General features: G+C 41.6%; 1 protein-coding gene across 2 annotated transcripts; it reads right to left on the bottom strand.

Moving 5' to 3' along the window:
• Window positions 1–218: 218 nt before the first annotated feature.
• LOC139376056 (armadillo repeat-containing protein 1-like) lies at window positions 219–9892 on the bottom strand. Of its 2 annotated transcripts, none has more exons than XM_071118198.1 (8): window positions 9343–9892; window positions 8139–8216; window positions 6034–6233; window positions 5447–5538; window positions 3792–3978; window positions 3455–3571; window positions 2884–2958; window positions 219–2609 (listed from the first exon to the last, which is right to left on the bottom strand). In XM_071118198.1, exons 3-8 carry the CDS (start codon window positions 6193–6195, stop codon window positions 2418–2420), a joined length of 825 nt encoding a protein of 274 aa, XP_070974299.1. In that variant the 5' UTR covers window positions 6196–6233; window positions 8139–8216; window positions 9343–9892; the 3' UTR covers window positions 219–2417. The 2 variants fall into 2 exon arrangements, with proteins under 2 accessions (XP_070974299.1, XP_070974298.1); XM_071118197.1 differs by having other exon boundaries at window positions 8756–9756.
• Between the last annotated feature and the right edge of the window lie 4595 nt (window positions 9893–14487).

Raw genomic sequence — 14487 nt, 5'->3', positions numbered from 1 at the left:
AAGTCTATTGGGTCCAACGTAATAGTGAGAAGAGCATGCATTATGGGAAGGAGCTCAAAGACAAGGCCCCTTTGTAATGTCCCAGGGGAACAATATTCTGTTTCTCTTCACTTTTTGGGGAATTCAAAACACAAGCAAATCATACAGAGGGAAGCCAAGCCAGTGGGAAACAGAGTGAAGCAGTCAGACACTTCTCAGTAATGTGTAAAAGACATCAGTTGTCAGTAAAAGGGAAATTAATTAATTAATTGAAACCAAACCATGTTATATTGTGTACATTTTTAATTGTCATGTTGAACAAACTGTCATGTCCTCAATTCAAGGCAGTACCCTATCCCATCAGCATCCATAAAATTAACAATTGGACATTTCATATAATAACATTGTTTTTTAATATTATTTTATATAACTCTTAGGAACATACAGCTCACTCACAATGGCCCATAACACTACAGACAAACTGACAGGCAGCATACATACACACAGAACATTCCTCTGTGATTGGTGTTCATACTTTATCGGTGGAAAGAACCAACTCAAACAGGTTGTAATACGTGAGTGATTAGACCGTGGATTATATGATAGAAATTTCCCCTGAGTCGAATAAAGCTGGCAAACAAAAAGGCGGACCTGATTAATGTTAGTTGATCTAATAAATGGTTTCTGGGGGGGGAAAAAGCAAATCAATAACAATACAAAGATATTAACACATTTCTAGTGAATGACTGTTGGTAAACAATGCACATTGATTGAGTGTGAACAACTACACAGTATTTGCAAATAGGATGCATTCTGCCCTGGCATGATGGCCACAATCTAGTCAGGTGTGATTGTACAAGGTGGGAGAGTCTATAGTACATGTTTATGCAAGCAACACACACAAATACAAGGAGAGGACAACAGTACATTTCTAGACAATTCTATGCAATGATTTTTTCCCCTCCACAGACAGAAAATAACACTTTCAAGAAACACTTGGCAGAAACTAAACTTTTCCTTGAGACAATGGCTGAACTTTAAAAAGGGATTGTTATGTGGAGATTTACTTTGAACAGTAATAAGCTCAGCAGAAACATTTCCCATTCATACACTGTAACATGCACTGAAAACATAACCATTTCAGAAGCTGGGTAATGGGCAAGCGATCCATTATATTGACCAAACAATCCAAAACATTCACTGTTCAACACTTACAGATGACCCTGACAGAAGGCAGCACCCACATGAGTTTAACCACAGGTTTAAAGACACTGCTGGCCAATGCATTTCCAATTAAAATCTAACACAATGTGTATTTCCATCTACATATATTTAGAGAAAAATAATGTTAGGTTTAGCCTAATCTCGGTATGCCCAGAACTAAAATCTTGCGTAATTTGGTCAAATGCTCAACCATTAATGTTTATGTAGTCTGTCCACGAGAGATTATATTTAGCCTTGTCTTATTTTTAACTATGCGCTAAATCATACAAGACATTGGGGAAAGGAATGTTGTTCCCCAAAAAATGTCAGAGGCTGTACCTTAAAGAGGAACAATCCTCTTCCTTAGGAAATATATCCTAATATTGTTCTGTAATGAGTAATACCAAGCCAATAAAGCATGATAGCACATTGTTCGAGAATACCACAATGTTCAGACTGTGCAAAATATTCATGCTTTTACTGTAGATAAAACGTCTCTTCTCCAACCAGCCACACACTCCTTTAAACATTGCACAATCCTCCACATATATTTCATGAATGATTTAAGTTGGCATTGGAATTTAAAGAGTACCCACACGAGTTGATACAGTGTCTGCATCAGTAACCTTTGGTATGTTAAAGTAAGGAGCCTTACAGGCTTCAGAACTAAAGCAGACAGTCAGTCATGCAAGGGTATCCATGTAAACAGAATGAAACAAAAGGCACCATAACTGGACACATGCTGATTACTGCATATTCTACAATACCCATTGAGAAAATAGGGAAGGAGGTCTGTTATTGTTCAAAGGTCTGTCAAAAAGACCAAGAATGATTTCAGATCATTCAAATCATTCTAACTACAGGAACTTCATTTTGTGGCAACGTTTCTGATGGATCAATTCCTATTAAATGGTGCCACAATAAAGCTCCTCACAATAAGACATTTTGGTTTTCAAATACATGGACCCATTTACATTTGCAGAAAGAATAGTCTAGCTCTCAATCAAAACCCAAAAGATAAGAAATAAGAATCCATTCCGGAAGCCGGTCCTCTCCCTCAATGACTTGGTGATTCTGTATGGTGCCAGGTGGGAGTGTGTGTAAGATTGTGGGTGCGTGCATGTGTGTACTGCATACCGTTGGAATCGTTTGTTGTTACACATTGCCTTTGGCAGTCCAGCTCTTTGGCAGCTGGGAGCCTGATTCTGTCTGAAGAGGTGTAAGTGGTCTGGGAGTCACCAGTAGAAAGAGCGGGACAGAAAGTTAGCAGCAGTGCCTAGCCAGCCTGCTCCGTCCTGCCCTGTGCCCACGCTGGTCACAGCCTTGTCTGGCTCCTGGGACGGGCTCTCCTCCTCTGGAAGATAGTCTGGAAGATTCACATTCTGCTCCACTGTTACCGAACCATCCTCTGGGAATGGGATGATTACCTATACAGCAAAAGGAAGTGCTCAATTCAATGTGCAGATGATAGATGATATTCCTGGCATACAAGGTCAAGGACCATGGCATTTGAATTTAGATTCTGATTAGATACCAAACTTATTTTTGTAAGCTTTGTCCTTGAGATAAGATCATTCCTTAATATTTGTAAAGGCCTTCACTGGGAATCAAATTGACAGACTAGAAAATAACAGAGATTCAACCAAGGCTCTGTTAAGACAACAGAAACATAAAACTGGAAATTAATTCAGAAAGACAAACCTCATTTCCATCCTCTCCCCTGACCACCTGTTGAGCTTTCATTACTTCAGTTGATGCGATGGCAGAACCCAGAGCCTACAGAGGAAACAGATATTTGATATAACAACGTCACACATCAGCCATGATTCCCTCCTCAGCATGTGTTACAGGGCCGCAGGTTGTATAACTCAACTTAATCTCTTGTAGACATACGTTTAACATCTGTCCAAGGACTCTGAGATTGGATGAATAATGAGGAACAATTGTTCCAGTGTGCAGATTTTTCAAGGCTGGTTATTTGGACAAATCAAGATTTCGCAGGGTGTGCACCTACACCTGGTATCTTTCAACTTTGGGAAGGGGAGGGGACTTTTGCCCCATACACTTGCCGGAAACTTGCAGAGAGTTGGGTTGAGCTACCAAAGAGGATCCATCCAGGTTCTGCCACTCAGTGTTATATCTCATATCTCCCTCCATCTAATCAAGCAGCTGCAAGATATTGGTTCTGGGTTGCCGAGATTAGACTCACCTCTGCCCTCCTCCATCTCCTCCCCAGAATATTATGTAATAGGACAGACAGAATGTGACTAACCTCTGCCTTCAGGTCTGAGCGGATTCTGATGATGCACCTCTTAACGGCCATCTGGAATGTGAAGCTGATGACACCTCGGATCTTCAACAGGGCCTCTTCACAAAGGCTCCTCCGGCTCTGGAGGAGATGAATGGGAATAACTGTATAAACTCATTTTACATCAGGTAGTGGACTACCAGAACTGTCACCTTAGCTAGTAACTATAGCATAATGTATTACAGAACCCATCATTCTTTGTGTGACATATCAGGTTTGACTTAGTAAAGAAGTTACTGGAGCTAGCATGGTGTGCCGTCTCCTTATCAATATACTTATTGATCAGTATAGGGGCACTCACAGAGTCATCCAGGCCATCTATGTGGAGGATCACTGTTTTGGCCTGCTTGTTGGTGGAGCCCAGGAAGAACTGGGGCTTACGTCTGCAGGAGGGCTCCTTGGACTTGTATGCATTCTCACTGTTAGAGGCCTGGAGGAGTTCATAGATTTCTGAGGCCAGCAGTTTGGTCTCTCCCGGGGTGGTTGTCCTAAGGGGGAAAGGGATGGAAGATTTTAGTCATCATCTCAAAATAGTGTTAACGTACTGGCTCTTAAAGGCCCAATGCAGCCGTTTTATCTCAATATCAACTAATTTCTGGGTATTAATTAGGTACCTTACTGTGAATGTTTTATAAAAAAAAAAAAACATGGTCAAACAAAATTGCTCTTTGCATAGAAGTGATTTAAGTAACAATTTTCCTAGGACTGTCTGGGAGTGGTCTGAGTGGGGAAAACTAAAAACATAGCCGTTATAGATATAAACCTGTTATTCCCATATTATACTTATGCAAAAAAAATATATATATTCTACTGAGCCATTTACTTTGTTGGTATTTTTGTATTTTTATATTTTATTATTTCTTATTGTTTTTGCATTGTCAGAAGGAACCTGCAAGTTTTCAAATGTTTAATCCTTCAGACAATTGAGACAGATTGTGCCTTTGAACACTGTATGGTAGTAGGTGCCAGGCGCACCAGTTTGAGTGTGTCACGAACTGCAACGCTGCTGGGTTTTTCCATGCTCAACAGTTTCCTGTGTGTATCAAGAGTGGTCCACCACCAAATGGACATCCAGCCAACTTGACACAACTGGAGTCATTGGAGTCAACATTTGCAAATAAATTCATAAAAAATCCTACAATGTGATTTTCTGGATTTTTTCTCTCATTTTGTCTGTCATAGTTGAAGTGTACCTATGATGAAAATTACAGGCCTCTCATCTTTTTAAGTGGGAGAACTTGCACAATTGGTGGCTGACTAAATACTTTTTTCCCCCACTGTACACTGAACAATAATATAAACGCAACATGTAAAGTTTGTATAATGAACTGAAGTTAAAGATGCCAGAAATGTTCCATACACAAGAAAAGGTTGTTTCTCTCAAATTGTGCACAAATTTGTTTACATCCCTGTTAGTGAGCATGTCTCCATTGCCAAGATAATCCAGCCACCTGCGAGGTGTGGCATATCAAGAAGCTGATTAAACAGCGTTATCATTACACAGGTGAACCTTGTGATGGGGATAATAAAAGGCCACTAAAATGTGCAGTTTTGTCACACAACAGTCTCAAGTTGAGGGAGCGTGCATTTGGCATGCTGATTGCAGAAACGTCCAACAGAGCTGTTTTTTCAACAAAAATACCTCTAGTTCTTGCTCAGAATGTTTGTTTCTCTATTTATTTTATGCATTATCACTACATCTTAGAGAAGACGGAACACACACAAAATGCTACTATGAGAAACATCTGTGTCTAAGGAAATTAACTATAAAATGTTTGACATGAGTTTAGGACCTGTTGCATTTTAAAACCGTGCATCTCACACGGAAAAAGTGGCGATGCAAAGAAACATTTGCAAATAATTAAAAATATTTTATATTTGATAATGATATCAACAGAGAAGATGAGTGAGACAAGACCATCATGATTTGGGCTTCTGCAAGGGCCATATACTCACTTTTGCATGACATTCTGAAGACTTAACATCATCCCAAGCTCTCCCTTCATTTTCTCCTTGTTTTGATGGCATTCTGCGAGGTAGCGCACAGCCTGAAGGGGACACAATCACAATTTAAGAAATGCATTCATCCCACAGCAAAATTACATTTCCACATCCAAGGTTAAGGAGCTTGGTATTTGAATTAAGATTAGAGACAGACAAGTCACTTCAGTAACCAGGTCATTGACCAGCTCGGCCCGACTGTTTGCAGTGCACTACTACTATTTCAGGCACATTTTTTCACGAGAAGTACTGCACCAAATAGTTTAGCTAGATGTAAAATTGCACGACTAAGACCTCCCTGGCAAAAATGTCAAAGTTAATGATAGATTTCTTGATCTTAGATTACTTCAGACTATTTTGAGGAAGTCTTACTACGTTGTTGCAATGGTGGCTCAAGAGGGACAGTAATATTGCAGCTTTTTTCTCGTTATTCAAGCGAAAGTCTTTAGGGAGTACACCTAGCCAAGATCTGCTAGTAGCAAACCAAACGTATGTATGCAGACACTTTTAGAACGCAATGCATCCGCTACTTGGGGCCTTACCAGGAGTGCGGAGTAGACAACCTGGGGGTTGGGGTGGTCCAGAAAAATGATGAGTCCCGGTAAGCAACCTTGGTCCTGAACGATGGCTCTTCTGTTCATGGGATCTGCAGCAAGATCCCTCAGCTGGTTCACCACAGCCAAAGCGTCTGGCTCCCCACTCATGATGCTGCCTCTTACAGACCCATGCAAGACTGAATCGACTGAGGGAGAGGAGATGGAGGGGCATTCAGATTCTGACATTAGGAAACATGTCATCTGCTGCTGTTAAATGTCTTAGCTAACTCAATAGTAAATTCAATACTCTAGCTACTGTAACCCTAGTATGGAGCTAGATAGCTACATTCCCCAGAGCAACAAATCAAATGTTATTTGTCACATACACAGGGTTAGCAGATGTTAATGCGAGTGTAGCGAAATGCTTGTGCTTCTAGTTCCGACAATGCAGTAATAACCAACGAGTAATCTAACCTAACAATTTCACAATAACAACCTTACACAAGTGTAAAGGGATGAAGAATATGTACATAAAAAATATATGAATGAGTGATGGTACAGAACGGCATAGGCAAGATGCAGTAGATGGTATCGAGTACAGTATATACATATGAGATGAGTAGTGTAGGGTATGTAAACATATACAAGTGGCATTGTTTAAAGTGGCTAGTGATACATTTTTTACATACATTTTCCATTATTAAAGTGGCTGAAGTGGAGTCAGTTTGTTGGCAGCAGCCACTCAATGTTAGTGGTGGCTGTTTAACAGTCTGATGGCCTTGAGATAGAAGCTGTTTTTCAGTCTCTCGGTCCCTGCTTTGATGCACCTGTACTGACCTCGCCTTCTGGATGATAGCGGGGTGAACAGGCAGTGGCTCGGGTGGTTGTTGTCCTTGATGAGCTTTATGGCCTTCCTGTGACATCAGGTGGTGTGGAGGTGATATGGTCCTTGACTGGTCTCTCAAAGCACTTCATGATGACGGAAGTGAGTGCTACAGGGCGGTAGTCGTTTAGCTCAGTTACCTTAGCTTTCTTGGGAACAGGAGTGATTATATTCGAAGAGAATTCTCTTGGTAGATAATGCAGGTCGACATTTGATTGTGAGGAATTCTAAGTCAGGTGAACAGAAGGACTTGAGTTCCTGTATGTTGTTATGATCACACCACGTCTCGTTAATCATAAGGCATACCCCCCACCCTACTTCTTACCAGAAATATGCTTCTTTCTGTCGGTGCGATGAGTGAAGAAACCAGCTGGCTGTACCGACTCCGATAGCTGGCTGTACCGTCTCAAGTGAGCCATGTTTCCGTGAAGCAAAGAACGTTACAGTCTCTGATGTCTCTCTGGAATGCTACCCTTGCTCGGATTTCATCTACCTTGTTGTCAAGAGACTGGACATTGGCGAGTAGCATGCTCGAGAGCGGTGCGCGATGTGCCCGTCTCCGGAGCCTGACCAGAAGACCGCTTCGTCTGCCCCTTTTATGGCGCCGTTGTTCTGGTTCGCCGGCTGGGATCCGAACCATTGTCCTAGGTGGTGGGCAAAACAGAGGATCTGCTTCGGGAAAGTTGTATTCCTGGTCGTAATGATGGTGAGTTGACGGTGCTCTTATATCCAATAGTTCCTCCCGACTGTATGTAATAAAACTTTAGATTACCTGGGGTACCAATGTAAGAAATAACACGTAAAAAAACAAAATACTGCATAGTTTCCTAGGAACGCGAAGCGAGGCGGCCATCTCTGTCGGCGCCGGAAATTGTAAATAGTGTGTGTTTAGTGGACATACAGTGTCTTCAGAAAGTATTCTCACCTTTGACTTTTTCCACATTTTGTTGTGTTACAGCCTGAATTTGAAATGGCTTAACTTGAGATTTAGTGTCACTGATCTACACACAATACCCCATAATGTCAAAGTGGAATTATGTTTTTAGAAATGTTTACAAATGAAAAGCTGAAATTTCTTGAGTCAATAAGTATTCAACCCTTCTGTTATGGCAAGCCTAAATAAGTTCAGGAGTAAAAATGTGCTTCACAAGTTACATAATAAATTTAATGAACCCACTCCATATTTTTTTATGACTAGCCCATCTCTGTACCTAAGACATACAATTACCTGTAAGCCGAGAAGTGAATTTCAAGCACAGATTCAACCAAAGAACATGTAGGTTTTCCAATGATTTGCAAAGGGCACCTATTGGGAGGGGTACAAAAAAAGCAGACATTGAATATCCCTTTAAGCATGGTGCAGTTATTAATTACACTTTGGATGATGTATTAATTTGACTTGAAGTCTCTCACACCCAAATACCTCTCTGCAGCTGCCACCACAACCTCTATTTTCTGCGACTTACGTCCCATCCCTGCTGTGCAGTTGATAACTATTACTATAAATGCCAAAAATCCAATCTTACTGAAATATATCACTTGTTGGTTTATCCGTCTGTACTGGTACAGATCTACTTCTCACACCACTCCTCTCAGGATCCCTCCCCCTTGACCCATCGTCCCCTACTTTCTCAGCATATGACAACTTCTGCACTACTCTAACCCTGGAAACCTCAACCTGCTTCTCGCACGGGTCTGCCATTCGTTTTGCCCCCGACTACCTTATGTGAATTACAATCCCAAAGTTATGTTTTAACGTTTAGAAAACGTCAATAATCATTGCCTGTGTACAACATTCTAAACACATGGCCCTTATTTAAAAAAAAAAATAAAAAAAACACTTACGTAGCAGTTTTGCACAGATCCATACAACTAGATGCATCCATCTGATTAAACGACCCATCCGCTACACATGAGTTAATTAGCACAGGTGGCCCCCCTCTTATATAAACAAGCACTGTAATAGAGATATGGCCGTGTACGAACACTAACCCCATAAGAGGTGTGTACTAAACCATTTGAAAATAAAATAATTTCTCGCTGATATGAAAGATCGTTCCTAATAATACATGTTAAGATTGAGCATCGGTGCTCCTAACAAAATTCCCCCCGTACAGAAGACGCGTGTCCAATGAGTCTTGTATAATGGAACTGTACGGTTAAGGGCGTGTTTGGAGGACAGGCGAGTGAGTTTATAACATATTATTGTGGAAAATATAGCTAGCTAACGTTAGTACATTTATTTACCTAGATACTGTTAACTACTGGCTGAGTAACTTAATTGTTACCAAGCTTGCAAGATTATTCACCATTGTTTTGCATGCAATTACAACAGTATTTAGCAAAACAAGGGCTCAAATCATTGAACACAGCGAACATCTCTAGTTAGCATTGCCAGCTAGCTAACATGTTCTAGCAAAACAGCCGCATACCTTCAAATAAATGGCTCTTCCGACCAGCACAATGTGCACACAGCGTCCGAGAAAGACAGCATGAAGCAAATCCGACGGGTGAAATAACACATGTAGCCAGAAGCTTTTTTTTACATGTTATTCCATTACAAAAATCTGGTATTCGGCAAGCCACAAACAGGACTTTTTTTCCCTTGGTGAGCAGGGTCGTCAGTAGTTAACGCAACCACACAGTCATAAACCGTGCCTATTTTTAAAATGTATCTTCTTAAAATCGGATTTTAGAGCTAGCATTAACCACACTGTTAACTTTAAATGAAGACCAAAAAGTACATTTTTGTTTTCATATTTTTAATATATATACATTTTTACTGAATTTTGCCTTTGTGGATGTGTTGTCGAAGCGGCCACACTCCACTATAAACGTCTCTGATTGGCCGTTGGAGGCGACATGCCATTCAGCTGCATTGTTCTTGAAGTGGAAGAGCCGACGCCCTGTGCTTGATGTCAGATGTTGGGCGTGTTCGAAGCGGATAGTGCAGCCGACCTCCGTCGGACTAATCTGCAAATCACCTTCCATTATAAATAGCTACTCATTTTTATTTGTAGATCAGTCAATCACATGATACATCGATATGCTCTCATTCAGTACTGTATGGTGCTGCCTGATAAAAATGCATACGGTTACACGTTTTTTAATGTTGTGGCTATTCTAATCGGCTCAAGGGAAACAAGTAGGCTCAGACATCGATTTTATTTTTTTGGGGGGTTTCAAGGTTCCTTAAAGGATGTTCAAATCAAAGTTTATTTGTCACCTGCGCCGAATACACCTTAGTGAAATGCTTACTTACAGGCTCTAACCAACAGTGCAATTTTTAAGTAAAGAAATAGGTATTAGGTAAACAATAGATAAGTAAAGAAATAAAATAAAAAACAGTGAAAAGACTGAATAACAGTAGTGAGGCTATATACAGGCACCGGTTAGTCGGACTAATTGAGGTATTATGTACATGTAGGTATGGTTAAAGTGACTATGCATATATGATAAACAGAGAGTAGCAGTATCGTAAAAGAGGGGTTGGTGGGTGGCGGGACACAATGCAGATAGTCTGGGTAGCCAATGTGCGGGGGCACCGAGTAGTCGGGCTAATTAAGGTAGTATGTACATGAATGTATAGTTAAAGTGACTATGCCAATGTGATCAGCAGAGAGTAGCAGCAGCGTAAAAGAGGGTTGGGGGACACACACAATGCAAATAGTCCGGGTAGCCATTTGATTACCTGTTCAGGAGTCTTATGGCTTGGGGGTAAAAGCTGTTGAGAAGCCTTTTGGTCCTAGACTTGGCGCTCCGGAACCGCTTGCCATGCGGTAGTATAGAGAACAGTCTAATGACTAGGATGGCTGGGGTCTTTGACAAATTTTAGGGCCTTCCTCCCCGCCTGGTGTAGAGGTCCTGGATGGCAGGCAGCTTAGCCCCAGTGATGTACTGGGCCGCACTGACCCTCTGTAGTGCCTTGCGGTCAGAGGCCGAGCAGTTGCCGTACCAGGCAGTGATGCTCTCTGTTGCAGCTGTAGAACCATTTGAGGATCTGAGGACCCATGCCAAATCTTTTTAGTTTCCTGAGGGGGAATAGGCTTTGTCGTGCCCTCTTCACGACTGTCTTGGTGTGCTTGGACCGTTCTAGTTTGTTGGTGATGTGGACACCAAGGTACTTGAAGCTCTCAACCTGCTCCACTACAGCCCTGTCATTGAGAATGGGGGGAGCTCGGCCCTCCTTTTCCTGTAGTCCACAATCATCTTCTTAGTCTTGGTTACGTTGTGGGATAAGTTGTTATTCTGGCACCACCCGGCCAGGTCTCTGACCTCCTCCCTATAGGCTGTCTAGTCGTTGTCGGTGATCAGTCCTACCACTGTTGTGTCGTCTACAAACTTGATGATGGTGTTGGAGTCGTGCCTGGCCATGAGGTCATTAGTGAACAGGGAGTACAGGAGGGGACTGAGCACGCACCACTGAGGGGCTCCAGTGTTGAGGATCAGCGTGGCAGATGTGTTGCTACCTACCCTCACCACCTGGGGGCGGCCCGTTAGGAAGTCCAGGATCCAGTTGCAGAGGGAGGTGTTTAGTCCCAGGATCCTTAGCTTAGTGATGGATATTGTATCCTTAGCCCCTAGTAATTAAATCAGGGGGGCATCACAGATTATCTTTATATTTTGCCTCAAATCGAATATGGCGTCCAAAATCCTACATGGGTGCCATAATAAAATTTGATGGCGGGTAAACGATCTGTAAGTAGGAATTGTGTCACAAGAGGCATTTTTACAGAATTGTGTACAAAACACTATAAATACTGTTAGTGTACATCAATTTTATTCTGAATCCAATATGGCCAACATGACTACACTACAACATCTTCTCCTGCATAGAAGTATCCATTGTTCATGTTCTATTGTGTTATTCTGTCTGTCAAAGGGTTTCATAACACTCTTGGTATATCTAGGACCAGGAATGGCACTGCCATGCCTCCCTTGTTTGAATAACCAAAGCCAACTGTTTTTTCAATGCGTGTTCATATTTTAATCTCATTCACACACTTACAGCATATCAACAATGGGCAATTGTACAAAATATAATAGCATGCCTTTCATGACACAAGTATCAATCAATCAATCAAATGTAATTTATAAAGCCCTTTTTACATCAGTACAGAAACCCAGCCTAAAACCCAAAACAGCAAGCAATGCAGATGTAGAAGCACGGTGGCTAGGAAAAACTGCCTAGAAATACAGGAACCTAGGAAGAAACCCAGAGTGGAACCAGGCTATGAGGGGTGGCCAGTCCTCTTCTGGCTGTGCCGGGTGGAGATTATAACAGAACATGGCCAAGATGTTCAAACGTTCATAGATGACCAGCAGGGACATATAATAATAATCACAGTGGTTGCAGAGGGTGCAACAGGTCAGCACCTCAGGAGTAAATGTCAGTTGGCTTTTCAAAGCCGATCATTCAGTTAGAGATAGTTAGAGTTTGAGACAGCAGGTGCGGTAGAGAGAGATTCCAAAACAGCAGGTCCGGGACAAGGTAGCACGTCCAATCTTTTAAGTCTTTGAGGTGACCAGGACATGACCCACTGGGAAAAAACGGGTAAAATCAATGTTATTTCCAAAGAATTTCAACCCCAATATTAAATGTGATGATGTTGAATCAACGTGGAAAATTGATTGGATTTTTAAAAAGTAATCAATGTATGGGAATTTTGTATTTCTTTCACCTACATCCAATGACATGGTGACATATTTTGTTGATTTCACATTGAATTCACGTTAGTTGACAACTGAACCAAATATAATCAAAACTAGATGTTGAACTGACATCTGTGCCCAGTGTGTCCTATCAGGGTAGCCAGTGGTGGATGTAGTTCTGGGGTTTGACCAGCTTGCACAGCTAACTGGTCATTCTGGGCAAGCTGCAGCAACAAGGGCAGTATCCTTCCTGTATGACTGGGTGGGTATTGGGGCTGTGGGGTGATCAGTTTCCATTTCTATAGTTCGGTATAAGCAGTTAGTAGATGCAGCTTGCATGCCAATGAGACCCATTGACCAACTGGAATGTTATCACAGCCTTTATTATGCTGGGGATACTCCAGTTGTGGAATGGTTGGTTGTCTGTTTGTGAAGGAAAGTCTGAAAGGGCTGTCACAAACATACTTGCTTTTAGATCTTTCCAATGCCTAATGTGTAGTAACCTTTATTACCTAGGCAAGTCGGTTAAGAACAAATTCCTATTTACAATGACGGCCTACCCCGGCCAAACCCAGACGACGCTGGGCCAATTGTGCGCCGCCCTATGGGACTCCCAATCATAGCCGGATGTGATACAGCCTGTAGTGATGTCTCTTGCACTGAGATGCAGTGCCTAGACCACTGCGCCACTCGGGAGCCCTTATTGGCCTGTGGGTGGAGTTTTTTATGTTGAATGTGGCAAAAAGTCCTGCAGGTCACGTCCTACGTATTTCTTTATATTCCTTTGGAAGTCGGGTAGGATTATAATTTGGCCGATATTAACTGTGGGTTGTTGGCATTGATTACAGACTGGAGCACACCCATCAGGAGATGTGGAGAGTGACAGAACCTGTGGGGGGACCCCAGGTTACTTAGAGGTTAGTTAGTGTAGCGAGGTCATATACTATGACCAAGAAGTGTTGGTTGTGAGGGACATAGCACAGCTCCACACACATATACACTACCGTTCAAAAGTTTGGGGTCACTTAGAAATGTCCTTGTTTTTGAAAGAAAAGCACATTTTTTGTCCATGAAAATAACATCAAATTGATCAGAAATACAGTGTAGACATTGTTAATGTTGTAAATGACTATTGTAGCTGGAAACGGCATATTTTTTATGGAATATCTACATAGGTCCATTATCAGCAACTATCACTGCTGTGTTCCGGTGACACGTTGTGTTAGCTAATCCAAGTTTATCATTTTAAAAGGCTAATTGATCATTAGAAAACCCTTCTGCAATTATGTTAGCACAGCTGAAAACGGTTGTTCTGATTAAAGAATCTGGAGCATCAGCATTTGTGGGTTCGATTACAGGCTCAAAAAGGCCAGAAACAAATCATTTAACAAACTATTTAATGAAGCTGCCAGTTGAGGACTTGTGAGGTGTCTGTTTCTCAAACTAGACACTCTAATGTACTTGTCCTCTTGCTCAGTTGTGCACCGGGGCCTCCCACTCTTCTTTCTATTCTGGTTAGAGCCAGTTTGAGCTGTTCTGTGAATGGAGTAGTACACAGCGTTGTACAAGATCTTCAGTTTATTGGTAATTTCTCGCATGGAATAGCCTTCATTTCTCAGAACAAGAATAGACTGACGAGTTTCAGAAGAAAGTCTTTGTTTCTGGCCATTGTAGAGCTAGGGAGAGAGTGTCAGTGTCCAGGGTTGGACATTATTTTTCCTTTCATTGGAGCCTCCCAGTTGCCTCATTGATCCTCAAAGAAGCTTGTGACATGAAATGCTTGGACTTGCCATGCCAAGCAGTCTGTTGCCTTTTTATATATCTAGACAAATAATTTTTGTGTATATGGTGGCCATTTTGGATTCCTAACATATTTGAAGTACACAAAAATATTGAGTTCAGGTACACACAACAAAACAAATCTA

Source organism: Oncorhynchus clarkii, chromosome 20 (assembly GCF_045791955.1).
Source record: "Oncorhynchus clarkii lewisi isolate Uvic-CL-2024 chromosome 20, UVic_Ocla_1.0, whole genome shotgun sequence".
Classification (NCBI taxonomy): Eukaryota; Metazoa; Chordata; class Actinopteri; order Salmoniformes; family Salmonidae; genus Oncorhynchus; species Oncorhynchus clarkii.
The sequence above is the reverse complement of the archived record's forward strand: the minus strand, read 5'-3'. Positions and strand labels throughout refer to the sequence as shown.

What these genes read in the sequence shown, in the direction of transcription:
- LOC139376056 (XM_071118197.1), bottom strand. Translation starts at nt 8,813, where the DNA reads ATGGGTCGTTTAATCAGATGGATGCATCTAGTTGTATGGATCTGTGCA. An exon ending in GATCTGTGCAAAACTGCTAC is followed by an intron (nt 8,217 to 8,755) that starts GTAAGTGTTTTT and finishes CCCTCCCAATAG; the next exon opens with GTGCCCTTTGCAAATCATTG. An exon ending in TAGATGGCCTGGATGACTCT is followed by an intron (nt 3,572 to 3,791) that starts GTGAGTGCCCCT and finishes CATCTCCTCCAG; the next exon opens with AGCCGGAGGAGCCTTTGTGA.